Source organism: Poeciliopsis prolifica, unplaced genomic scaffold (genome assembly GCF_027474105.1).
Source record: "Poeciliopsis prolifica strain line A6 unplaced genomic scaffold, Auburn_PproV2 SCAFFOLD003, whole genome shotgun sequence".
Lineage (NCBI taxonomy): Eukaryota > Metazoa > Chordata > Actinopteri > Cyprinodontiformes > Poeciliidae > Poeciliopsis > Poeciliopsis prolifica.
The window spans coordinates 13,562,863-13,586,671 of NW_026562378.1; the positions used below are offsets into that span (position 1 = coordinate 13,562,863).

Sequence of the window (23,809 nt, forward strand, 5' to 3'; positions counted from 1 at the left end):
TTTTTAATAATTTACTTTACTGCAGTTTGATTACTGGGATTTATGGGAATGTATGCATGATTAAATTCTTTTGGAAAAGTGCCTCAAGGCCTTTGTTGAAGCATGTTGGGGTCCAAGTTTACTGTTTAGTGTTTAATTGGAAAACAGAACCTGTCGTGGTTGAAACACCTCTAGATAAATCCGCTTTTCAAAGGCAACAATTTAAAGCCAATCCACTCACTGTAAAATTCAGACAAAAGACAAAATATTCTAGATGGTATCTTTAAATGTTTATTAAAGGGTATTCGAATTTCATTTGGATTCTTCAAGTTTTAAAACAATGACATCAAATGGGCATCAAACTAGACAACCGGCCGTGAATATCTGCAGTAAAGCATCATGAGTTGATCACACTGCACATCAGCTTTAAATGATAAATCCTGTTTGCCTAAAAAGCCAGACGATGTAACGTCATACAGTTCTGCTAAAAGAGTATGACTGATCCAAATCCCAGAGAACGTTTCCTTTAAAGCTTAAGGTGATAGGTCCAGATCCATGCTGCCTGAAACAGAGCAAATCAACTCAAAGGTAAACAAATGACGTATAAATGAAGCATTTCAGTGACTGGAGCTGCTAGACAGTAGATCTCAAACTGCAACCATTTCCAGACAGGAGGCTTCACATTGATACGTCTAAAACGGTTTGGATAAACTGCATTCAAAGCAGAAAACAATGAATGCAGCTGTGAATTTGCTCTAAAAACCCCCAACTCCTGCAGTGTGCAAGCACCAAAACGGCTTCAAATGTAATCCAAATTATCCCACTTGTGAGCGTTTGTTGGACAGCAGGTTAATTTGAGGCGTAAAGTCACAAAAGGCTCAAAGGCTCAAGGTCGAGTTGCTCCTCGGTCAGTTCCTATTTCCATTTTGTAAAGTGAGATTTAGACAAAAAGTTCGTACTTTGCATCTACTTTAACGTATTTCCAATTAATTTCTGAACAGTTTCCATTATTTATGATTCTGATCACCATTGAAGCCAATTGATTCTAATGAAATATGATAGAAATCATGTTTTATAGGAGTCGTATAACGACATATCCTTTTTGTAGTTCTAAATGCAATTATAAACAGTTACTTCATCAAATCGCTTTCCTGATGGATGAAGATTGAAGTTTGATGGGTATGTAGTGACTGTTCAAAACTGAAAAGGGGCAAACTTAAGAGTTTAGTTACTGGGATCCAAGCTGTCAGTTTATTTAACTCCTCAGTTTTTAATCATACTATGGATTTTGTAAACCATTTATAATTGGTGGAAAACAAGCGTACGCTACAGTAAAAACCCTTCTGCGTTTAAAAAAAGAAAAAAAAAAACAACCTGCCAGGAAGACTTCCGTCAAAACCAGGAAGATAAATTTGGCTTCGTTCCACAGAGCGCTGATTAAAAGTTACGTTCTCTGATATTTCCACGACATCTTTCTGGGCCTGATGCAGCCATTAACGCTCCAACACTTCTGCTGACGCAGCACACACAAGAACAATGAAACACCAGAAATTCTGATTCCTAATTCACAATTCCCTCAAACTTGATCAAATTAACAACATTGCAAATCAATGCTTCTATTGCAACCTATTTTCTAAACAGCCAACAAATCTCCTTATTTAAAAATACTATATCACAGAAACAAAAAAGACAAAAAAAAAACAACCATGGAGAAACAATGTTAACAGTTTAAAACAAAATGCACACACACACACACACAAAAAAAACAAATCCAGGAAGTAATTTCATTGTTATTGCTTGTAGAAACAGATTTAGTGACTCGTCGTTCTGATCACGGTTTATGGCCAGAGGTTGCCTCCCCGCTGCTCTGAGCCACCATCTGCAGGACTAAGACACATTATTCGGCACTGTGCACTTTTACGCGGCAGGTCCAATCAGCGCAGCGTTCCACCGCCGTGCCCCCGGTCAGCTAAACGGGCAGTTCTTGGCACTGTGCAATCCACTTCCTCTCAACTCGCTGAGGCCTTCCTGTTTGTGGACGTCCAACTGTGACCCGCGCTTCGCCAGGGAGAAAAGGCTCACCTAGTTCTCCTCTTTCTCCCTGAAGTGACGAACGCTTTGCAGATTTAAAATCGGAGCGCACATCAGAGTATCACAGTGTGCGTGGGGTGAGAGATTAAAGCCTGTTCCCAATGTGGAACCGAGGGGCTTTTGAATCCTTGACCTCTGGCCAGCCTCCTTGTAAGGTTCAATAGAGGGAAAAGACAAGGCAAAAGGCAAAGATCCAATCAGAGCGTGCAAAGCAGAGAGATGGTGGACAAGTAAATTTAACTCCTTATTTTAGTCAAATTTGATGTCATCCCACCACTCTGCTCTTTGGAAATTACGCAAAACACCCCATTAATTTCTCCCCCGCTCCGCCTCTCGCCAAGAGGCAGCGGTTTCTTCGCAGCAAGCAGCTTCACTTTATCTGCAGAGCCGGAAGCCGGAGGTGCCATCAGGACCAGAAGGCTGACGGATCACATGATTGTTTGGACGAACTATTTCCAAAGGCTGCTGCTGCTGCTGCTGCACATTCATACGAGGAGCCCTGTTGACGTGACAAGACAAACATTTAGCAGTCGAGGTCGAGCTGTAAGCCATAATCATACAAATTAAGAAACGTTTCACATAAATGGATCACTCTGTATTTTAAAATATACAGATGAACTTCACTAATTTAACATTTTAGTAACATAAAAATCTATTGAGATGGATGCATGTTTACTGCTACTGATGTGATGCATTACCGGTCCTGGCTTGGATTGTCCTGAGGGGTTTCCTCTGAAGAAGCGCTACCCAGAATCCTCCTGCGGGCCTCTGCGTACTCTGCCTCCCTTTGGGCCAGCGACTTCATCTGCTGCGAGGGCCGAGACGAGGACGCAGAGTTCCCAGCAGTACCGTTGTTGGAAGGACGCTTTAAAATCCGAATCTGAGGCGGAGGAGCCGCCGGCAGGGAGTCGTCTTGGACTACAATTGCTGTTCGCACTGGGGAGCTAGAAGACTTTAAACTGGTCTTCCTGCAAAAAATAAAACCACTTGAGTTTTTTTCTTAAAAGAAAAACCTAGTAATTTAGGGATTGGTCACTTACTTTGCTTCCTGATTTATCTTTAGCTTTGCCTCAAGTCTCCTCTCAATTTCCTAAAGGGAAACAAACCATTGCCGGTTAGGTGACCTGTAAATTTGATTTAAATATATATGATCTGAGACATTGGAAATATTTAAAAACATAAGCCCTCCAGTGGCTGAGGTATGCTGGCATTTAAAAACAGAATAAGCTGACATTTAGATAAATTCTTGCTATTTTTATGTGAGGAATGCACACAGTGCAACACTCACTTCATCTATGACTTATGAATACTCTCAGCTTTTCCACAACAAAAACCTCTGGAAAAGTAAAAATTACCACAAACACTGATTTCAGAAAAAATATTTTTCTGCAAACACAGTGTGGTTAGTCTGAGTTGTGTTTTTGAAACTTCAGCTAACATTTTACACATTGTTATTTTCCTTAAAAATGCATTAAATACTAGGAGTAGATCATAAGAGTTTATGCATTAAAAATTTGGCCAAAAGTATTGAATTATTACTTGTAAAGTCAGATTTATCTATTTATTTTAATTTAACATCCAACAGGAATGCTAGCACCTAAAACCTCTCCAAATAGATTATAATGAGAAAGAAAAAAGGATTCTAACGTTTCAACATCAAATCGTTCAGAATGTCTTAAATGCTTTTTGTATTTTAATTAAAGCTTCACACTTATATTTAGTCTTAAATACATCTCTTCTTTTACTGAAAGTGAGGCATTTAATTTTTCAAAATTAAATTAAATGTAACATAATTAAAAAAGTATTCTAAAGGAAGGGTATTATGCATTTTCTTATTGCACTATAAAATAAGTTTGTCACAAAAATGCTGCATACATCAAATATCACTTCAAAGAAATTTAACTTTATAATTTGATGGCATAAAATTGGTCTGTGTCTCTTTAAGAAGCTCTTACTCTCTCCTGCTTTTGCACACCATCACAATGCTCCTCTGTGATGCTGTTTACAGCTGCTCATAGGAACACTGGACTGAGAAGTAGTTTCTACAATAAACTCAACTCATGCGCAATGTGTAATTGCTGCTAGTCTGAAGGAGTTGAGTGAGGGGCGCAAACGATGAGATCGTCACTGAATGGTTGCCGTGGGAGATTGAAGAGTTTCTCAAATACGCATGAATGAATCAAAAACACTCCAGGTATGTTTTGAGATGATGGAATAACATAATAAAATGATATGAAGCTAAAAAAGTGTATTTTGCATGATGTCCCCACTTTAATAAAATGGAGGTCAGATTGGATCTTCCAGCTACAAAATCACGACCATAAATAAATAATTAAATTCGTTCAGAAACTGCCCTAAAAACAAGACTTTTGCCTGTTACTCCAAACAGGAAGATAAATTGTGCATAAAGTTTCCAGTATTAGAGAATCTTTTTAGGAAAATGAAAAAAGTGAGGGTAATAATTAACCGCATTGCTGTTATTTCCCCAGTGGGCGGATCTAACGTGGTTTAGGAAAAAGTTGTTACTTCATATAATTCAAACTGTTTTTTCCTCTTACTCGTGCCATAATGTTGACAAAAACGTGACTAATTTAAAAGTAGAAGTGAGTTGAAAACAAGCTTCGTTATGAATTCATCACCTGACGGACTCGGCCTGCAAAATCAAACTCTTGACCCAGGAAACATGGGCAAGGAAATAAGGCCAAAATAAATGGCTTATTTAGCTGGAAACTGAACACTTGCGGAGACCCAGTTGTTTTCTGCCAGGTGATTAGTTTACCGTCAACCTGAAATCAGCACCATCTTGTTGAAAAATGTTAGTCCAACTCACCCCACTGTCCGCAGCTTCTTCCCAGCTCTCGGCTACCTCCTCATCCTCCATGTTTAGCAGGACTCTGACAGGCTGCCTCTTCGAAAGCTATATCCGGTCCCAGCTGAGGGCATGAGACGGTGAGGCCAGGCCAGGCAGAAACTGCTGGGGACTCAGGTTTCACTGGGTTTTCTGGTCTGGGGTTAAGCTGAAGGAACAAATCCGTAAACCTTTATTTTGGCCGCGTGTTAGCCTGACGCTCAACTGAACTGACAATCTCAACCCGACTTCCGGTTATTTTTAATTCTGCGTCAGGGCCGCTTTCGGGTAAAGCTGGGTCACTTTAACAGCAAAGAAAAACTGTGAAATATTCACCAAACAGCGGAGAGATTCAGTCGCTAAGACCCGCCGCTAAGCTAATGTAACCGTTTGGACTGAGGAACGGAAATGACGTGGTAACGTCAGTTAGCCACATGAATGACGCTGATCTCATGAAGATGGCGTCATATTTCAACTACGCCTGTTCCGCGAAAAAACAGCGTTTTGAGAGCTTCATAGTATAAATGTGACCTTCTTTAGACAAATTACAATATTCTATTAACTCTTTCTTTTTCGAACAAATTTGTGTATTTTGTAAAAGTGAAATGAAAAACAAAATGTATTCTCTACACATGTAAACATCACTTACCCTGGAGTACTCTTGCACCTTATTTGTGGTACAAAAATTCAGAAAAGTTTTTGAAAGTATAACATTAATCCCTTTATTAAGCATTAAGCCGTTATCAAGCAAAACATATTCCTAGTTTGCTTTATTGTTCATTTTTTTACAGTTTTTTTACAGGTTGGACTCTAAACATGAAGTGAGAAGCTTCATCATCCAGAGAGACCTAGAAGAAGATTTAAGTACAAGCTTTCCCACCAGAAGGTTGCCAGAGCCTTCATTGCTTCTGACAGCTTGTCTTCTTCCCAGTGTGCATCCTGATGATAGGTCTTACCCAGGCAAATGACAGAAGCAGGCATCCTGAATGACTAGGTGTCACTTCTATGCACTTTGTATTGGTTGATAATGGATGTGTGACCTGTGGTTGTATAATGCTTTATTTAGACCAGAAGACTCCAAATGCTTCCTGGTCAGTCATTTAGCCCAGTGTTTCCCAACCCTGCTCCTCAAGGCACACTGTCCTACATATTTACGAGTTACAGCATGGGTTTTGCTCTTCAGTGCTTCTGAAGAAGTCTTTGAGTGAAGAAACGTTGCCTTTTGAATAGGATGATTATGTTTGCCCATTCTGTTTTGACCTCATCACCTTTCCTTTGCACAATCACCTTTATAGGCTCCTTAACAATCCCTAGGTAAGACTCAAGGCTCTTTATCAATTTGTTTAGCTTTTATAACACGGTGGCCCAAAATATGACTGCAAATGAGACTGCAGTCGAAACAAGAGATCTTTGTATAGAGTTTCCAACTCTTCTGTGGGTCAACAAACACTAAACAAATAGACTGATACCTATCAATTAGTCAATAATACTTTGTCATGAAAACTAAATATCATTTTTACATATCTATCTCTATAAATTCCGTACGTCTTCCTCTTTGATCAACAGTTGGGAGAGCAGAGCCTGGGCCTGATGAGACCCACCCCTGGTGCCGCTCACATCCCCCCGCCTTTACAGAGGCTGTTCGGAAGCGGAGCTCCGCCACCGAGGCAAGAAGCGGAAGATGGCGATTGCATGGAGGCAGCAGAGGAACCAGCGGAGCTGATAACCGGGGTGGAGGAGGACATATACACACCCAGAACCCTGAAAAAAACTGACCTAGAACAAAGGTATGAGCCGGATTCTTTTTTCCACTAATACACAGTAAAATTAGCAACATTTCAGCGGAGAACCTTGACATACACAGACCTTCCACTGAGGCTAATATTAGCAACGATTATATACAGAGACAAGAATGGAGGTAACATCTAGCTGATGCTGACTGTGGATGTCATGTCGGTAAGACATCGAAGAACTGATAGATTTTTATAGTTTGCCAGAAATGTATAATTTGGGGAAATATGTATTATAAAGATTGTCAGGGGAAGATGAACTGGTACATGTAAGTGCTGTTCGCCTGGTTGCAGCTGGTAGGCTAGCTAGCGTTAGCATATGCTAGCAAACCAGGATCAACCGTTAAATTCATCAAGCGAACAGTTCGGTTTCCAGCTGGTGAACTGTTTTTATATATGAAGTAACCTATATGATACCTTAACATTATTACAACTTTAAAATGCTTTGGAGGCGGTTGAAAGCTTTTCAAAGAAGTTAGCATTAGCAGTCCAGTGATTCATTTATTATGTGGAGGCTAAAGATGGCTAGCTAGACGTGGCTAATGGAGCCAACTGGGACGAACGAAGCCGAACAGTTTGAAGAATCAACTATTCCGATTAATTGAGCCGTTACACACGCCGTGTCACAAAATGTCCACCCTGGTCACACCTTCACAGCACCGCTAAGATTTGTCAGCAGGAGCAAATCTGTTTCGCTTTAATACAAGGCTTCGTCGTCGTTATGATTCAGTAGAAAGAACCGAACAAAGCAGGTAAATCTCCAGGTGAAAGGAGAAAGTGACACTTTGAGCCATCACTGCATGATCTTTGGTAATAATCATGTTTACGAGCACTTTTGTGCACACCATCAAGATGTCTTCATGTGTCTCTACAGACAATAATGTCCCTTTCCCCCGACAATGAAGATGGATACTTTGTTGCCATGGATACAGAGGATGAGGGTGCAGAGACTGCTGCGTTAAGAGAGGAGGTGGAGGGAAAGATGGGGACCTGTAGTCAGGAAGGGAACATGGACACTGGTGCCAAAGGGAAGGGCAGGTCGATGGTCGAGTTACCAGAGGAAGTTCTGGAATATATTTTGTCTTTCCTCTCACCTTACCAGGAGCACAAGACCGCTGCACTTGTGTGTAAGCAGTGGTATCGTCTTATTAAAGGTAAGCCTGTCAAATTTTGATGCCATTACGATTAGTGTCACAACATGTTTGGTTAATGTGGAAATAAAAGCGCTAAGGTGTGTGTGCCACTTGGGGAGCTTTTCTTTTCTCTGTTGCTTTATCTCGCTTTTTTCTGAACAGGTGTTGCCTATCAGTGTTATCATGGGTTTTTGAGAGCGGTCCAGGAGGGAAATATCCAGTGGGAAAGCCGGACATATCCATATCCTGGAACCCCCATCACTCAGCGCTTCTCACACAGTCAGTATACATGGCTTTACATCACTGAAGCCAGTCAATAATTTTCTTCCCCCTCTTAACTCCTGCAATTAAAGATGGGGCCAAAGTTTTTTCCAAGCTCATCATGTCATAAAGAAGTGACACTTTTATTAGTTTTAAAAACTGGATATTACTAAATTTAACTTCAAAATAAATACACGGTCTGAATATCTTTTGACGACACCCAAATTATATATTTATACAGCTGGTCCTCTTTCAAACTGTGTCACATTTCAACTGCAAACCTCAGACTTTTTTTTTCTTCAAGATTTTATCTAGTAATCCAACACAAAATAACATATTTGTCAAGTGGATAAAAAAAGGACATGTAGTGTTCAAATTCTATCACAAATAGAGTCTGAATAGTTTGAGATGTGAATTTGTATTCACTCAAAACTGGAGATAAACTGTAGCTATGAGCCTTGTCTTGAGTTTTGTCCCCACATACTTTTATATCTGATATAGTTCTTCTCTGGAAAATATCTCGGGCTCTGTTAACATCAGATTTCCAGTCTTGTCCCAGATACTCATTTGGATGTCTAGACTGTGAGACTCTGACATTTGAATGTTTTAAATGAAACCATTCCACTATAACTCTGGCTACATTGTGATTACTGTCCTGCTGCTCCACTTTTAAGTCTTTTGGAGACTCTAACATGTTTTTTTTTTCGGTATTGCCCAGTTCTATTTCCATTCATCTTCCTTTCAAGTCTGAACAGCTTTCTTGTTTCTTTCCAGAGATTCATCTAGTTATTTGCTGAGTCTTCTACATGGCTTGTGGAAAACAATAGTTTGGCTTTTTCTTGCCACGTTTTCCTCCAGCCCCGATGTTTGGAATGCTCAGCTGGTAGCTGATGGATTTCTGCAGCTCCTCCAGAGTTACTATGTATTTTATAGTAATACGTTCAGAGCACGTACATAGTACTATGTATTTCAATGTACTATTAAAATAGGTTTTCTGATTTATAAATACTCTGATATTTACGGGTATCAGAGTCTAGTTGGATGTGTATAAAGTGCAATTTTCAGATTTTTCTTTTTCCCTTCTCCGTTCTGCACCACGTTTTGTTGGCTGTTGCATGGAGATTTATGTTTATAATGTTACAAAATATAAAAAAGGGAGATGAATATTTTTGCAAGGAGCTGTCTGCAGCGGTTCCCTAATGATTTTTAAACATTGTACCAGTAATCTTGTTTTTTTTGTTTTGTTTTTTTTTTATGTTTTCCAGGTGCGTGTTATTATGACTCAAATCAATCCATGTATGTTTTCGGAGGCTGCACTCAGAGTAGCTGCAACGCTGCCTTTAATGACCTTTGGAGACTTGACCTCAACAGTAAAGAGTGGATCCGCCCTTTAGCTTCAGGTAACAACGAAGCAGAAACAGGAACTCCAAACTATAAACCAGCTGCCCAGTTTAAAGACGTTCTTTTATATTTTTCTGCGTTGTCCCGTTTTCTTTTAACAGTCAAGCATCGTCTTCAGCAAAATGTTAGATTCATTTGTGTCTTATTTCCCACAGGCTCCTATCCGTCTCCAAAAGCTGGAGCGACTCTCGTGATGCACAAAGATCTGTTGGTGCTGTTTGGCGGCTGGACCCGGCCCAGCCCTTACCCACTTCACCAACCAGAGAGGTTCTTTGATGAAATCCACACCTACTCACCTTCAAAAAATTGGTAAGATGAACTCCAGTCATCCAGAGGGTGCGGTTTAGACAAAGCCTTGGAAAGTTGATGTCTTAGTTAAGCTCTTCTAATCTCTTGTGTTGTTTTTTTCTTCTATTTATTCAGGTGGAACTGCATAGTAACGACACATGGACCTCCACCCATGGCAGGCCACTCGTCATCTGTAATAGGAAACTCCATGATAGTGTTCGGGGGATCGTTAGGAGCACGTCAGATGTATGATCATTTTATGAATTACAGTGTATGGTTGACTGTGAAAGGATGTGGGTGGGGAGAAATATTGTTGCTCATCAGAGTAACATTAGGAGTTCACAGCTGATAGAGGTCAGGGTTCGGCAACCCTTTCCATTCATAGAGACACTTTTGCCCCCGCTGCTGCAAAATAAAATTTACTACAAACTGAAAAAAAATATTTTCTAAATATTTGTTATATAAAATTGTTTATGAAATCTAACAAATTAAATTTATATTGTTTTCTACTTTTAGTTATCAGAATGAAATTAATCCTCTATTACAAAATGTAGGAAAACAATCTTGTACATTGAGATGAAACTTTTCTGTAAATGTGGGAAAGCTAGTTACTTTTAAAAGCCCATTGTAGCAATTGAATGTAGATTTTTTTATTTCATAAGAACTTACAAAAAAACTCAGAATATGACAATTTCTTATTATTTTGCTAATCAAAAGTAAAGCGAAAGCCACAGTTTGCAGACCTTTAATATTGATGAACTATTAGAAGTCAAGAGTCCTGCTAAATCTAGTTTTTGCACCTGGGTTGTAATGTTTTAGCTACATTACAATGTAAACAATGCAGATTTAACAACTTAACATGAAACTTTTCTTTTTGGTCTGTATTTTTACATAAAAACCACTGATTGTGTCCACACTGTAAATAGAAGGAAGTCTAGCTTCATATAGAATGGCAGCCAAGTTTAAAACAGGAAATAAATAGAATAAAAAATAGACATATCACTTTCACTGGGGGAAATAAAAAATATATTTAACATTTTGCTCTTTATAGATGAGTTCTCATTTCATCAGTTCATTAATTTTATACAAAATCATGTTGGAAATATCAAGAATAACGTCCATGAGTGAAAATAAAACCATTTGCACTCTACTGTTTTAATATTGTTTATTTATTGACTGGTTCTGATCAGGAGCAATGAAGTCTGGGTTCTAGATCTGGAGCAGTGGTCCTGGTCCAAACCGCCCACGTCGGGTCCATCGCCTCACCCACGAGGAGGCCAGTCACAGGTAAGAAGGGTTGTTTTCTTACTTCAATCAAATAGATTTATTTTCTATTCAACTTCTTTTTTTAGTATTTTGTATCAATTTGAAAATTGATGATACAAATTGTTTTTCCTCTCTCAGATTGTTATTGATGAGAAGACGTTGCTTATATTGGGAGGCTGCGGCGGTCCTAATGCTGTAAGTTTCTTTATTATCCTTTTTTTCCCCCAACTAACAAATTTATATTGACAACAAAAAAACAATTATTTGGTTTCCACTGAGGGATTTTACAAAACATGCAGTTTTGAAAAATCACAAACACATTTTAAATGTTTTTAAGGCATGAGGGCAGGAGACGTATTTACATCTGTAACAGGAGCATAACTACGTCTTTAGCCTCTACATCTGGTGATCAAGAAGCTGGAAACATTTCAGTCTCCATTGTGAAGCCGCCTCCATGTGATTTCATAGTTGACAAGTTTTTCTGAAATTATTACGTTTGGCCTACAAGTTTTTATGCAGCTCTTCAGAACAGAAATGATTAATATCAATTTAATGTGAATAATTTTATCTTAATTTTTGTTTTATTCAAGTTTATGTAATGAAGGACAGAACGGTAAACAATGCTTCATGGTAAAAACAAGCAACTTTTTCTAGACAGAAGCTGATTTGCAAACGGTGCCTGGTTAGATAGCTTTACTTGCAAAGTGCTGTTCAGAATAAAAACTTTTAAAACATTACAAAAGCCATTATGAGGACACAAAAATCCTTGAATGTTAATATTTCCTTAAGTAACATTTTAAGCTCTTGCTGGAGGGGAGAGCTTGGAGAACATCAACATTCATATTTTAGTTAATTCTTTCCTGTTGCGGTTCTCAGCTTCTGAAAGACGCCTGGCTCCTCCACATGGAGGCTCCTGCATGGAAGTGGCAGCAGCTGCAGGTGGAGAACGAGGACCATGGCGCTCCAGAGTTATGGTGCCACCCAGCTTGTAAAGTGAGTCTTCGACCAAATTCATTACCAATTCACTCCTAATTTCATACTGTTGCTGTTTTTTCCTACTTTTACTTTGTACGTGTCCAAAAAACCATTGAATGACTACAAAATACAGCTGAGCGATGAGGACTGGAAATTTATTGCTGTATTTTCTGTGATAACAATAAAAATTTTAATACAAAAATATTTATTACTTCTTTTTTAGGTAACTATTACTAACCGTAACGGTTTAGTATATTACAAATAAGTAAATTTTTCACGTATTTTGGAGAGAAATTGCAATGAAGAGCTCTAAATGTGAATCGAATGTGAACAATGTGAATCAGTCTTACATTATATTCTTTTAAGTAAACAGCATTTCTTTTGATTACGGTTCTGACCGCCTTTTGAGACAACGAAGTGATTTTGCATTTGATGAATTCTGATTCCCGATCAAATAAAAACACTGAAAATAACGACATCGGTAAAATGACGTGGATTATTGTCATAAACTTCGGTGTCAGACCTGGACAATAAACTGAAAATTACGTGAGTAGGTTATTGAATATTGCTCTTATTTTTGGTTGCTTTACTATATATAAAGTATTTGTGTGGTCAGTACAAAACACCTTGTGGCAACAGTCTCTGTTTTTTACCTGTAACAGTGGGATATAAAATGGCGATGGCGTGAAGCCTCCTTCATGTTGCGTTTGTTTGTCTCTAACTTGTGATTTTCCTCCTGTGTGTTTCTGCTAGGTGGGCCAGTGTGTTGTGGTTTTCTCCCAGGCTCCCTCCGGCCGTGCCCCTCTCAGTCCAAGTCTTAACTCGCGACCTTCCCCCATAAGTGCCACGCCTGCCCCTCTGGGCCCGGAGCCCCCCTCCCTGCGGTCTCAGTCCCCGATTCGAAGCGGCGCCGCCGGCGTCGTCTTGGGAGCCGCCGAGGAGGCTCCGTGTGTGAACGGTCGATGGGGGACGCTCAGACCGCGACCCTCAGCCAGAGGAAGCGCCAGAGAAGGCAGCCCCTCCTCGTCCCAGCAGCCGTCTCCGTCTCAAGGCCCAGACAGCCCCCCCCCTGCCTCCGCTCCCCTCTCTACTTAACGGGTCGTCCCCGTCGCCCAGGACCAGCCCGGCCCAGGGCTGCTCCCCCCCCTCCCGTCCTCACCTGCCGGGCTCCACAGACTACGGCTGGGAGTCGCCTCCCTCCGCCGCTCCGCACCACGACGTCCCAAATACTAACGGCCTGCACACGCCGCCCTCCGGCTCCCCGCTCACGCCGCCTGGAGCCGTGTCCCCGGCCGCCCTGCGGCGAGGCCTGGAGGCAGTGAAAAACAAATCTTCCTCATCCTCACCTTCGTCTTCCCTTCAAACACAGGGGGCTTCTCCCATGAGCGGTGGTGGAGGAGGCACCGGCCCCTCAGGAACCCCTCCGTCCTCCTCGTCCAGCCCCCCACAAGCCGCAGTAGCCGATGGACACGCCATCCCGCCCATAGCGCGGCGCCTCGGCCATCACCCGCCTCAGAGCCTGAATGTAGGCAAACCGCTGTACCAGTCGCTGAACTGCAAGCCCATGCAGATGTACGTGTTGGACATTTCCCGGGCCAAGTCCGTGGGGGTGGTGTCCTGGAAAGTTTACGGTAACGGGACACCCGCGGCCGTCACGGGGCCTCCGGAGACCAGCCTTCACACCGTGGTGCAGGGCAGGGGGGAGCTCATCATTTTCGGAGGCCTCATGGACAAGAAACAAAATGCTAAGTACTACCCTAAAACCAATGCTTTGTACTTTGTACGTGCTAAAAGGTAATGCAGCTCCAGGTGGGACGTTACATTCTGCAGCAACATAAGGGAACTAACACACAAGGCCTTTTACCTGTAGGAAGGATTATAAGAAAGAACTTTATCAGTGCTAGATGTTTCACTTGAATTTCACTATTGTTCCTTCTGCCTACCAAACGCATTCATAAGGAAAGACTTTAACTACACTTTGACAAAATATTTGCTTGAATGAGAATTATCTGTGTGTGAGATTGTTTAGAGAGGACCAGACGTTTTTATTGCCCCTCAACCCGATGGTAAACAACCAAGCAAAACATTTGTGTGTGTGTATGTGTGTGTCTCCCTTTCTGAAGTCTTGAAAAGAGAGAAATCAGTTGATGAAAACCTTGCTTTTTCTATCTCTCTCAAAGCCTGCAATGTTTACATAGAAACAGCGTGAGTGTGTGTGTGTGTGTGTGTGTGTGTTCGTATGCATGATGGTGGTTAAGTTGTTGACTGTGTGTCGGTGAGTCGACAGTGGCTGAACGATGTGGGACTGTACTATAAATATAGTTGAACAATAAAGGCCTCCATGTCTGCTCTGTGCCAGAGTTTGTTCTTGTCTGGTGTGGAGAAAACGCAGCTGCTTTTCCACTAAACAAAGCGTCTCTTTGTTGGGCGTAATGACAATATTAGATGTTCTGCCAAAGCAGAGATGGTGGCATTGTCCGTCTGCTGCTCTTCTCTGCTCCAGTTCACAACTTTGGTTCAAATCAATCCAGCAGGTCAAAACTAAACCTGAAGGGAAGTTAAAACCCAGACGCAAGGCAGACAGAATCCTTAGATTACTGTCTCTGCACAAAATGTTTGCGGAAATAAAACCAACTAACAGCAGATGGCTGATAGGACAGAAAAAGGACATTTAGATGCACAACTTCTACCGCTGCCTTGGATTTAAATACTTTTCAGACACTGTCAACTTAAAAAAGTAAGGTATGAATTCACAAAAAGATTGTATTACAAATATTTATCAGAAGTTGAGAAGACCTCGCTGATACAGCTGGTCCATGTTTATTTCTTCATTTGTGTAAAGCTGTGCCTGGAGGTCACTAGCAGCACAAACTTTATTTTTTTTAAAGAAAAGGGATTATTTCTTAAGAGATAATTATTTTTTATTTATATATCAAACCACAGATGGTAAAATTGCAGGTGAAATGATGGATTTTCTGACATAATTCCAGAATAGAGCAAATCTAACCTTATAAAGAAATTCAGTTGAGGCTTTTTTTTTTATAGAGCAGCATTTCCACAGACAAAATCTTCAAAAAATTAAACAGATGTTAGGTTCAATAAAAATAGTTTCTCATGTGTTTCTTCTGCATTTATCTCATTTTACCAATTGATCAATACAGCAAGTGATTCTCGTCTTGTTCTTGTTGCTGAATCTAAAAGGAAAATCTCCCAGCATCCCAAAATGATCAACCTGTTTCGTTCTCTTTTATTCATAAAATCATGTTTTAGATCTAAAATAATGTTTTATAGATCACTTTACTACAAAAATATGACTAGTTTATTCTCTTCAGTAAAACTTTGCATAGTTCGTTCATTATTGAGAAACACAAGCATGGCCGGATTTTCATGGATGTGGGCCCTTGGCTACAACACATTTTGGTGCCCTATTCATTAAAGAGAAATTATTTTTCTAGTACATCATAGGTAATCCTAAACATAACAGAATTATAATCCCAACTGATGATAGTAAGTTTAAAACATCTTTTGGACAGTAGCTCCATGTTCTTTCCACAAAAACTAAAACTGTACTTGAATTTTGTTTATAGTCATAAACATTTCTGAAATATTATTACAGTTCACCTTCTATGGGCCTATGACGCTTATATAAAGTATGTTTGTGAAACATGTACCCATTAAAAAGAAATAATACAATTAAAAAAATAATAAAATTTGTACCTTCATCTTCAATACCCCCCAAAAATTTCCCCTGTCAGCGCTTTCTAAAGTCTGGCTCAGACCCCATGCTTTCAACTTGAAGAAGAAAAAAAACAAATACAATAACTTCATGATTTTCAAGAACAGTTTTTAATACTTGAGTATTGTTTTTATTTGTAAAAACCTCCAAGATATTGTTGCAACTCGCCTTATATGGGTGGACCTAAAACATAAAGTACAATGTTTGCAAAACACACATTCATTAAAAAAAGAAAAAAAAAACTCTTTAAATAAAACTGGCTGAGCCCTTTCTAAAGTCTGGCTCAGAATCCAAGTGTTTTCAACTTCACCATTTTAGTTCTCATGACAAAACGTCTGGGCGCCTCCAGCGACATCTAGCGGCTGCTTTACACGCTACAGGAAGCATGCAAAAAGATGAGTCATCCAAACGTCACGCATTCAGATCAAGTTTCATCACTAATGCGTTCAAGCTTTGACAACATGCTTCAAAATGAGCTAAACGTAAACAGAACCCCACAAATCACAACTGGATCAGAACAGGAAGGAAACAAAAATGCAGCTAAATAAAACGAGTCTTTCTGTTGGTTTTGCTGGTGGGATTATCCACATTACTCTGCTGGGAGCAGGCTTCTCCCGGTATTGACACTGACCGACTCCGCCCCGCTTTCCTCCTCACCCACACGCTCACCTTTTACCCAGAGAGCTCCGATAGGAGCAACGCAGGGGCCGAGCGCCGCTCCGGCCTCTGATTGGTGCAGGCCGGGGCCCGCGGTGACGTGGCAGGCTGCGCCGCGCCTGCATTGGCTGTGGCGTGGGGCGGAGGGAGGAGTCTGTGACAATGAATGTGCTGAGGACACATGTTTACAATGAGACGAGGAAGAATGGAGCCGCAGACTGAAGTGGCTCAGAGGACAGTCAGCTCACACAGGAGATAAGTGGACCACTGTTTTTATCTCGGACCTGCAGGTAAATCTACTTCCAGCTGGTTTTACTGCTATTGTAGATGTTTGTGCTTAGTGCTGAGCTGCTGTTAAGAAAGTAAAACAGATGAAAGCAGAAATCTTACCAAGTGTTCTAGTTTAAAATAGGTCTTGGAATACGACACCATGTACTGCTTGTAACTTTTCAGCAAAATGCACAAGCTTGTTTTGAGTAAATATGTCCTTAATACAGATAAATAGTTACTATTTCCACTGGCAGATTATTTCACGTACAGCAAGACATTTTTTCCATGTTATAAGTTAAATAATTTTCCAGTGAAACTATTTGTTTTCTAGTGAAACAAGCTCTTTTATCTGGGTGAAAAGTTACTTGCATGTCAGTTCGGTCCTAGTCCAAGTTTACTAGAAACTAGACCACAAATCCTCTGATTTTTGCGTTTTTTCGGAATGGATATTTGTCATTTCAGGAGGATTTTCCATCATCCTCGATGTGGTGGGAAAAAGTGAAGCTTCGACCTTGGGCATGTTGTAAACCAGCCAAAACTCAGACGTGAGAAGTGTTCACTTAATAATGAATGCTTGGATTGGAGGTGGCGGCTCCTGCGTGCGCACTCCCAGACAAGGAAGTGAAGAAGAGTGAGGACAGGGAGGGCAGCAGAGTATCGTTCTGTAACAGACACAAACATGCAAAGCAGACAATAATTCATCCCTGCAGTTGATAAACTGCACCCTCCTCTTCCTCTGCACTGTACGGACCACTCAGGGATGACCAGCGCCCAGCTGCTGGAAACTTCCCCCAAAGAGTCAGCATTCTCCCACAGGATGGCTTCTCCTGTCGTCCCCCGCAGTGCTTTGGGGCCCCCTCCTGCCGTCTGGCCCCCTCTGGACTTTGCGCTGGGTGCTCTGGCCTGCTGCGCGGCCTGCGTGTTCACCAATCCGCTGGAGGTCGTGAAGACGCGTCTGCAGCTTCAGGGGGAGCTCCGCGCTCGGGGGTCCTACCAGATCCACTACAGGGGGGTCCTGCAGGCCCTCTGGGTGGTGGGCCGCACAGATGGGCTCCGGGGCCTCCAGAAAGGGCTCTCGGCCGGGCTCCTCTACCAGGCCGTGATGAACGGAGTGAGGCTGGGTTCTTACTCCTGCTGTGACTCTCAGGGCATCACCGCGTTTCATGGAGGCAGCCTGCTGTCAGGGGCCGGGGCCGGGGCCCTGGGGGCCCTCATCGCCTCTCCTGCCTATCTGGTTAGTAGATCCAAGTTCAAAAATACTTTATTGATCCTGAAGGGAAATGAAATGTTGTCACTCATATTAATTCAAAATTCTTCTAAGATTGATGGCTGTGAGCAGGAAGGATCTCCTGTAGCAGTCTGTTTGAGAAATCCTAGGCACTTATAAAAATATTGATACATTTTCAAAATGATTTCTTGTATCTAATCAATACAATAGATATTAATTTGATCAATTATTTATTTGGGTAGTTGCAGGTCTCTTCTTGCTCTTTTTATGTCTCATGTGTGTAATAGGAAGTTAAAACTCAAGCGCAATGTTGTAAAGAAGATATGCAACGTTAGTTAATGAACAACTAACATTGCAGACGCAGATGGAAAAAACTGAATGCTAAGAAAGACTTTGGTAAGTATCTATTCTCTGGCAGGAATAGATGACAGCCTCCATAAATATGGACATTCATGGTAAAAACATGCAGAGCTTTGTTTTTTGAACTTTTAGTTGCTTTAAATGTTTTAATTGTTGCCCCGACTTGCAGATATTTCCTCAGTAATGGAGATGCATGCCCGTCAGCCATGATTGAGACCAAAGTGTGACATCATATTTTGGTCCATTTCAAACCAGGAAAAATACAAACTTACTGTAGAAAACCAGATTTCTGTCTGAATATTCTAGGACTTTAATGTCAACGCAGGAGGTCACATTTGGACTCCTTAGCATGTAGCAACCTGCTACTTTTGAGTCTAATCATGATAACAAATAACTACATTTTTAAAACGTTTTTATCTTCAGCTGTGACAGTAAAAATAAAGTTCTACAGCTGAAAGCTGACCCTGTTGGATCGTCTCCAGTGTTGTGTTGCTTGTTTTTACATGTCAGGATCAGTAGAAACGCCGCCAAAGGTTTGGTGATGCGAGAAATAATTCTTTGATAAGTGGTTGTGCAATTGAGGAATGACTCTGCATGAACCGGCTTGTTGCTACTTTTGCTTTTAACAGGCTTGATACAATACACACCAATTGTTCAGCTGCATATTTTAGCAGAAAAAAAAAAGACAAAATATGACTTATAAGTTATATATTGGTGTTGGTCTCTCCAAAAACCAAAACATGAGTTGCCTGCTCATGGCCTCTCAGATGTCTTTGTTCTGTTTCCGACCCAGTAGAGCAGCTCTGTCTGAATGTGTTTGTTGGATGAGTCTGAAATTACATTTACCGTAAGGGAGTGTTTAATATAACCCAACCTTTCCTCTTTCATCTGCTCCATTTGTTTTACCAGTATTTTTATGGTTGGTTCATTGTTTCTCTGCTTCATGCGTTCTGAACACCAAACATTTTGCACCGTCATGGAAAGACGATACTGTTTGTGTCCAGCTCACTAAATTGTACACCTCTTCTTTTTCTGCCACAAAACGCGGTCCCATCTGGGTCCTACTGTAAAATAACAAAGAGAGGAGTTTTACAGTCGTCTACACTCTGTATTTAAGCGACTATTTAAATGTTTTGTGGCCGGCAGCTCATTTGTCACTGTCAAATGTGTTTGTTTTGTTCTATAAAGATGTGTGTTGTGTAATCCTTTATTCTATCTGCACTTCAGTAATTGTCAGAGAAATAAGGAAGTTTAAGACTTTGCGCTGCATTTTTCTCCACAGGTAAAGACTCACCTGCAAGCTCAGACTATGGATGCAATCGCTGTTGGTCACCAACATAACCATCTGGTAAGAAAAATATCAGAGCATTGTGTTTATAAATGTTTGTCTTAAAAAACTTCATTCGGTTTTTGATAGAGGTGCAAGTTTTGAATATAACAGAACAAATTTTAAACTAATTTGAATAATGAACTGAACTCAAACTGGAGTGGATGCATATTTGGATTAAAATGATTTTATTGTGTAAAGTGCATTTACATGACTGCACTGTAAAACAAAATAAAGTATGGTAATTTATGGTAAAATACCTGCAGCAGTGTTTGCCAGAAATTTCTCCAAATACAAATTCTACAGTATAAATATGTAAATATGATCAAATCTATAAAATTTTGGCAACCATAGCGAGCAGTATTTTACCGTAAATTGGAGACATTTATTTATTTTATTTTTTACAGTGTAGTGTTGTTGTTAAATTTAACATTTTATTCCAAATGAATCTATATAACAGAGTTTCTGAAATAAGTGACCAAATATATTGAACTTTTTCATAATATCCAAATGAATTCTCATGTATTTGTAATTTAGCGTAAAACTAAAATACCTTAAAAATCATTACTGCTTCATTTAGTTTGTTTTTATTTAGATTGTCTCTGTAAGTCACTCTTTGATTTTCAGTGAAGTTAAAACAAAAAAATTTTTTCAACACTTTAATCAAAATATTAAACGAAATAAAGACCAAATCTCTACACGGACATAGAGATTGATTTAAAAACAAGCACGTCATCTTCCTGACCATTTCTTTTTCTCCAGGGTGTGTCTGATGCCTTTGTTACCATCTATAGAAGAGACGGTCTGACTGGGCTGTGGAGGGGGGTGAATGGGGCAGTCCCTCGGGTCATGGTGGGGTCAGCAGCTCAGCTGGCGACCTTCACCTCCGCCAAGGACTGGGTGTCACATTCTCAGGTACAGAAAGGGAATTAATCAAAATTAATCAACTAAATTTGTATTTGACTCGTCAATAACTGGCTCAAAAAATCATCTTCTAAAAAATATTTACATACATTTTGAATTTAAGATAAAAAAAAATTGTATTTAAATATTCAGAACTTTTCAAGTGGCTGTTTTAGTTTCAACTTCTTCAAATTGTGTGAAAAATAATTTAAGAAATCTCTTATTAAGCACCTTTTGTTATCCATTTGTTAATTGGTTAATCCATAAATAATAATAAACCAATCAACTCTTTTTTTTTAGCTGCAGATTCATCCTTTGCTACAAATCAATTGATATATAAATACATATATATAAACAATAATAGGCCACTTAAAATGATCAGTGTCTGTGATTTTACTCTTTATAGGTTTATGTTTGGGTAAAATTAACATTTTTATTTTGTTCTACTGACAACATGTCTCAAATGTTACAAGCAAGAATTTAGTTTTTATTGGCTGAACATGAGAAAATATAAAAATAACAAAAAAGATGCAGACCTGAAATAATGCAAAGAAAGCAAGTTCATGTTAATTTAGAAACAACAACACTAATGTTTTAACTCAGTTCTGAAATCAATATTTGGTGGAAACACCAGGAGGTTTTCAGTGGGTTCAGCGCAGTGGGCTTTTAAAGTTTAAATTTTTTTAAAAATAATTATTTGCTCCTCTAATGTATTTCTAATATTATATAAAAAGGTTTAATGCAGAATGTGCCAATTTATTTTATCTGATTAATTGATTTAAGATTTAATTCCTGAGGTCCAATTTATTCTTTAGCTCATGTTTTTCTGCATCTGATTTTATTGTTGACATTTATCTCAGACGGATCCTCTCATGTTTAATTAGATGAGAGTTTATCTAACAATGTGCAGGTGTTGGCCGTCATCATTACTTTTTGTAAACAAATGTCCCTTTTTGGCTCTAATAAGTGAGTTGATTGATCGATATCGATGACTAAAACAGGAGTTAGTTGCATTCTCGCCACCTGTTCCCTCCTCGTTGCAGTGGTCTCGTGCCGACGCTTGGCTAACGGCGCTGATCGCTGCCTCCATCAGTGGCGTTGCCGTGGCGATCACCATGACTCCGTTCGACGTGATCAGCACGCGCCTCTACAACCAGCCGGTTGACGAGCTTCGCAAGGTGAGTTTGGACGATCTCTCCCTTAGATGTTTGTGTGTTTTTAGGGTGAACTCTTCCAGAGGTCAGAGGGGATCTCACCGGGTTGTGATCTGCTCCGCAGGGCCGCCTGTACCACGGGTTCACCGACTGTTTGCTCAAAGTGTGCCAAGCCGAGGGCCTCCTTGGGCTGTATAAAGGCATGGGCCCCGTGTTCCTGCGGCTGACCCCGCACACGGTGCTCAGCATGCTGTTCTGGGATCTGATGAGGCAACAGGCTGTCAAGGACAAATAGAGAAACACTCTGAGCTGAAGCACAGGAGCCTCTGGGACGAGAGAGGGACTGTGTCGCCAAGCGACTCTGAATTTCATCCGAAACTTGACATTTCTGCTGCTTTCTGATTGTTTTCAACCAACGAAAGATGAATTCATTCATGAAGTGGATGATTGCTCATCGGCTGGAAGGAGAGAAGTTCAGGATATTTGCACAAATACTGATGATGAAACATTCTGGTAGCAGAACGCCCATTATTATTTGCTCCTCTATGTTCTCAGACTAGCACCTTTTAGCATTAGCTGCACATCTGATGTGGAAGACGATCAAACTCTATAAAACACTTAATGAAGAGTTGAATGATGAATATAAACCCATTGATCAGGTTTTACAAACAATGGCTTCTTGCTCACAGAGAAGGTTGAGTGGAAGAAAAAAATCTCGCTAAAACACAAACTGCTTTTCATCACAAGCACTCCTGTGTCGTATTTTATGTGTTTTCCTCTTGCCTTATTGTTTATTGTTTGTTTATTCCTGCAAGAAGAAAGATCCTGCAAAGCAGTGAATCTAATTTCCTTCAAGGTTTTTTTTTTTATTCAAGCTTTTCAACACTGGGAACTCCAGGCCCTTTAATTGTTGTAAGTAATCATAATAAACATTTTGTTTTGTAAATATTACCAAAAATGATTTAGAGTTTTGTCTTTTGAATACATCTGGGAACAAAAACCGTTTTATTATTGTTCCTTTCAGATGTAATTTCCCAGAACCTTCAGCCTCTTCCTGGCTCTTTACTGTTTATATTTGGTCGTTAATCTTGATTATTACATAAAGTCTGTTAACACTGACTGCGCTGTCCAACCTGAGCCAAAAGGAGGCAAAAATAAAAAACCTAGAACAGAAAAGAAATAGCCTTTAATATTCAGGTGCACCAACAGTGACAGGCAATAAAAACATGTTGATTCACAAAAAGATAAAAAAAAATTACCAAGGACAAAATTATAAAAATACTGTGCAGTTAATCGCCTTCTGATAAGGATAGATAGGATAATTAAAAAATATATAAAGTATGCATGTTTGTTTGTGTATAAAAGCAAAAATCAATTTACAAGACGTGAAAATAACTGTCCAAACATCAAATTTGTGCTTACAGCTGAATAAACTGATTGATCAGAGATTAAATATATTTTTGGTTTAGAAACAGAAACAGTATTTTTAAATCGTGTGCCTTTCCTCCTGCTTTCAGTTTTATAATTTACCTCTAAGAATTAAACTATAGTTATTGTGGTTGTGACGAGATGCTTTGTATGAAATGTGTATTAATACTTTAGTTCAAACTGGGTTGAAAAATAATGAGGAAGCTCTGAAAGTTCATAAAGTTCAGGGTAATATCAACAATGCATCTGATGGGAGGATTTCTGGGATAAATTTTGAATTATGAAATTAGTTTTCACCTTATAGATGTAATAAAACAACAGAAATTAATAATTATTGTTAAAAATTGTTCCTTAAGTGGAAATAAATGTACAATTGCTGCTAAAAATAAATCAGGACACTGATTGAAGGAAAACTTAAGATTTTTATTAGACACATGACAATAATTAAACATTTTAATGATAGGCATCTTATAATGTGAAAGACATTGTACAAATACACAAAATCGGTTAAAAGATACTGTAATAAAATATCAGATATAAAACTCAGACCCGATTGTTCAGTCATATCTCGGCAAGAGTGTTTAGTTGCTTAAACAAATCTTATCTTTTCAGGGGACTTTCAACCTTTTTCATTGAAATTTTTTAGAGTGGCAACAGGAGTCAAGCTTTTTGACCTTTGACCGGCCAGAAGCTCGGCTCCTCAGCCAGAGAAAC

At 39.8% G+C, this 23,809-nt stretch overlaps 3 protein-coding genes across 4 annotated transcripts; 2 read left to right on the plus strand and 1 right to left on the minus strand.

Moving 5' to 3' along the window:
- Window positions 1–257: 257 nt before the first annotated feature.
- LOC129356121 (SUZ domain-containing protein 1-like) lies at window positions 258–5,316 on the minus strand. The gene is made up of 4 exons (XM_055025733.1): window positions 4,901–5,316; window positions 3,111–3,160; window positions 2,769–3,038; window positions 258–2,569 (listed from the first exon to the last, which is right to left on the minus strand). Exons 1-4 carry the CDS (start codon window positions 4,949–4,951, stop codon window positions 2,446–2,448), a joined length of 495 nt encoding a protein of 164 aa, XP_054881708.1. The 5' UTR covers window positions 4,952–5,316; the 3' UTR covers window positions 258–2,445.
- A 1,658-nt stretch (window positions 5,317–6,974) lies between these two features.
- On the plus strand, window positions 6,975–14,387 carry fbxo42 (F-box protein 42). The gene is given in 11 exon segments (XM_055025726.1): window positions 6,975–7,460; window positions 7,583–7,862; window positions 8,004–8,120; window positions 9,368–9,502; window positions 9,659–9,812; window positions 9,927–10,037; window positions 10,982–11,078; window positions 11,196–11,252; window positions 11,934–12,050; window positions 12,786–13,094; window positions 13,096–14,387. Coding segments are annotated over 10 exon segments (2,106 nt in total). The 5' UTR covers window positions 6,975–7,460; window positions 7,583–7,588; the 3' UTR covers window positions 13,831–14,387.
- Window positions 14,388–16,630: 2,243 nt separating this feature from the next.
- slc25a34 (solute carrier family 25 member 34) lies at window positions 16,631–23,808 on the plus strand. 2 transcript variants are annotated; one of them, XR_008605376.1, is made up of 7 exons: window positions 16,631–16,715; window positions 17,158–17,929; window positions 19,566–19,631; window positions 20,373–20,525; window positions 21,557–21,691; window positions 21,792–22,579; window positions 23,742–23,808. XR_008605376.1 is itself a non-coding variant. In XM_055025741.1 (6 exons), exons 2-6 carry the CDS (start codon window positions 17,456–17,458, stop codon window positions 21,960–21,962), a joined length of 999 nt encoding a protein of 332 aa, XP_054881716.1. In that variant the 5' UTR covers window positions 16,631–16,715; window positions 17,158–17,455; the 3' UTR covers window positions 21,963–23,641. The 2 variants fall into 2 exon arrangements, 1 of the variants encoding a protein (XP_054881716.1); XM_055025741.1 differs by lacking the exon at window positions 23,742–23,808 and having other exon boundaries at window positions 21,792–23,641.
- The last annotated feature ends 1 nt before the right edge of the window (window position 23,809 follows it).

What these genes read in the sequence shown, in the direction of transcription:
- slc25a34 (XM_055025741.1), top strand. Translation starts at nt 17,456, where the DNA reads ATGACCAGCGCCCAGCTGCTGGAAACTTCCCCCAAAGAGTCAGCATTC. An exon ending in GTCACCAACATAACCATCTG is followed by an intron (nt 19,632 to 20,372) that starts GTAAGAAAAATA and finishes CTTTTTCTCCAG; the next exon opens with GGTGTGTCTGATGCCTTTGT. An exon ending in CGGTTGACGAGCTTCGCAAG is followed by an intron (nt 21,692 to 21,791) that starts GTGAGTTTGGAC and finishes TCTGCTCCGCAG; the next exon opens with GGCCGCCTGTACCACGGGTT.
- LOC129356121 (XM_055025733.1), bottom strand. Translation starts at nt 4,951, where the DNA reads ATGGAGGATGAGGAGGTAGCCGAGAGCTGGGAAGAAGCTGCGGACAGT. An exon ending in AAGAAGCTGCGGACAGTGGG is followed by an intron (nt 3,161 to 4,900) that starts GTGAGTTGGACT and finishes GTTTCCCTTTAG; the next exon opens with GAAATTGAGAGGAGACTTGA. An exon ending in GACAATCCAAGCCAGGACCG is followed by an intron (nt 2,570 to 2,768) that starts GTAATGCATCAC and finishes TCACGTCAACAG; the next exon opens with GGCTCCTCGTATGAATGTGC.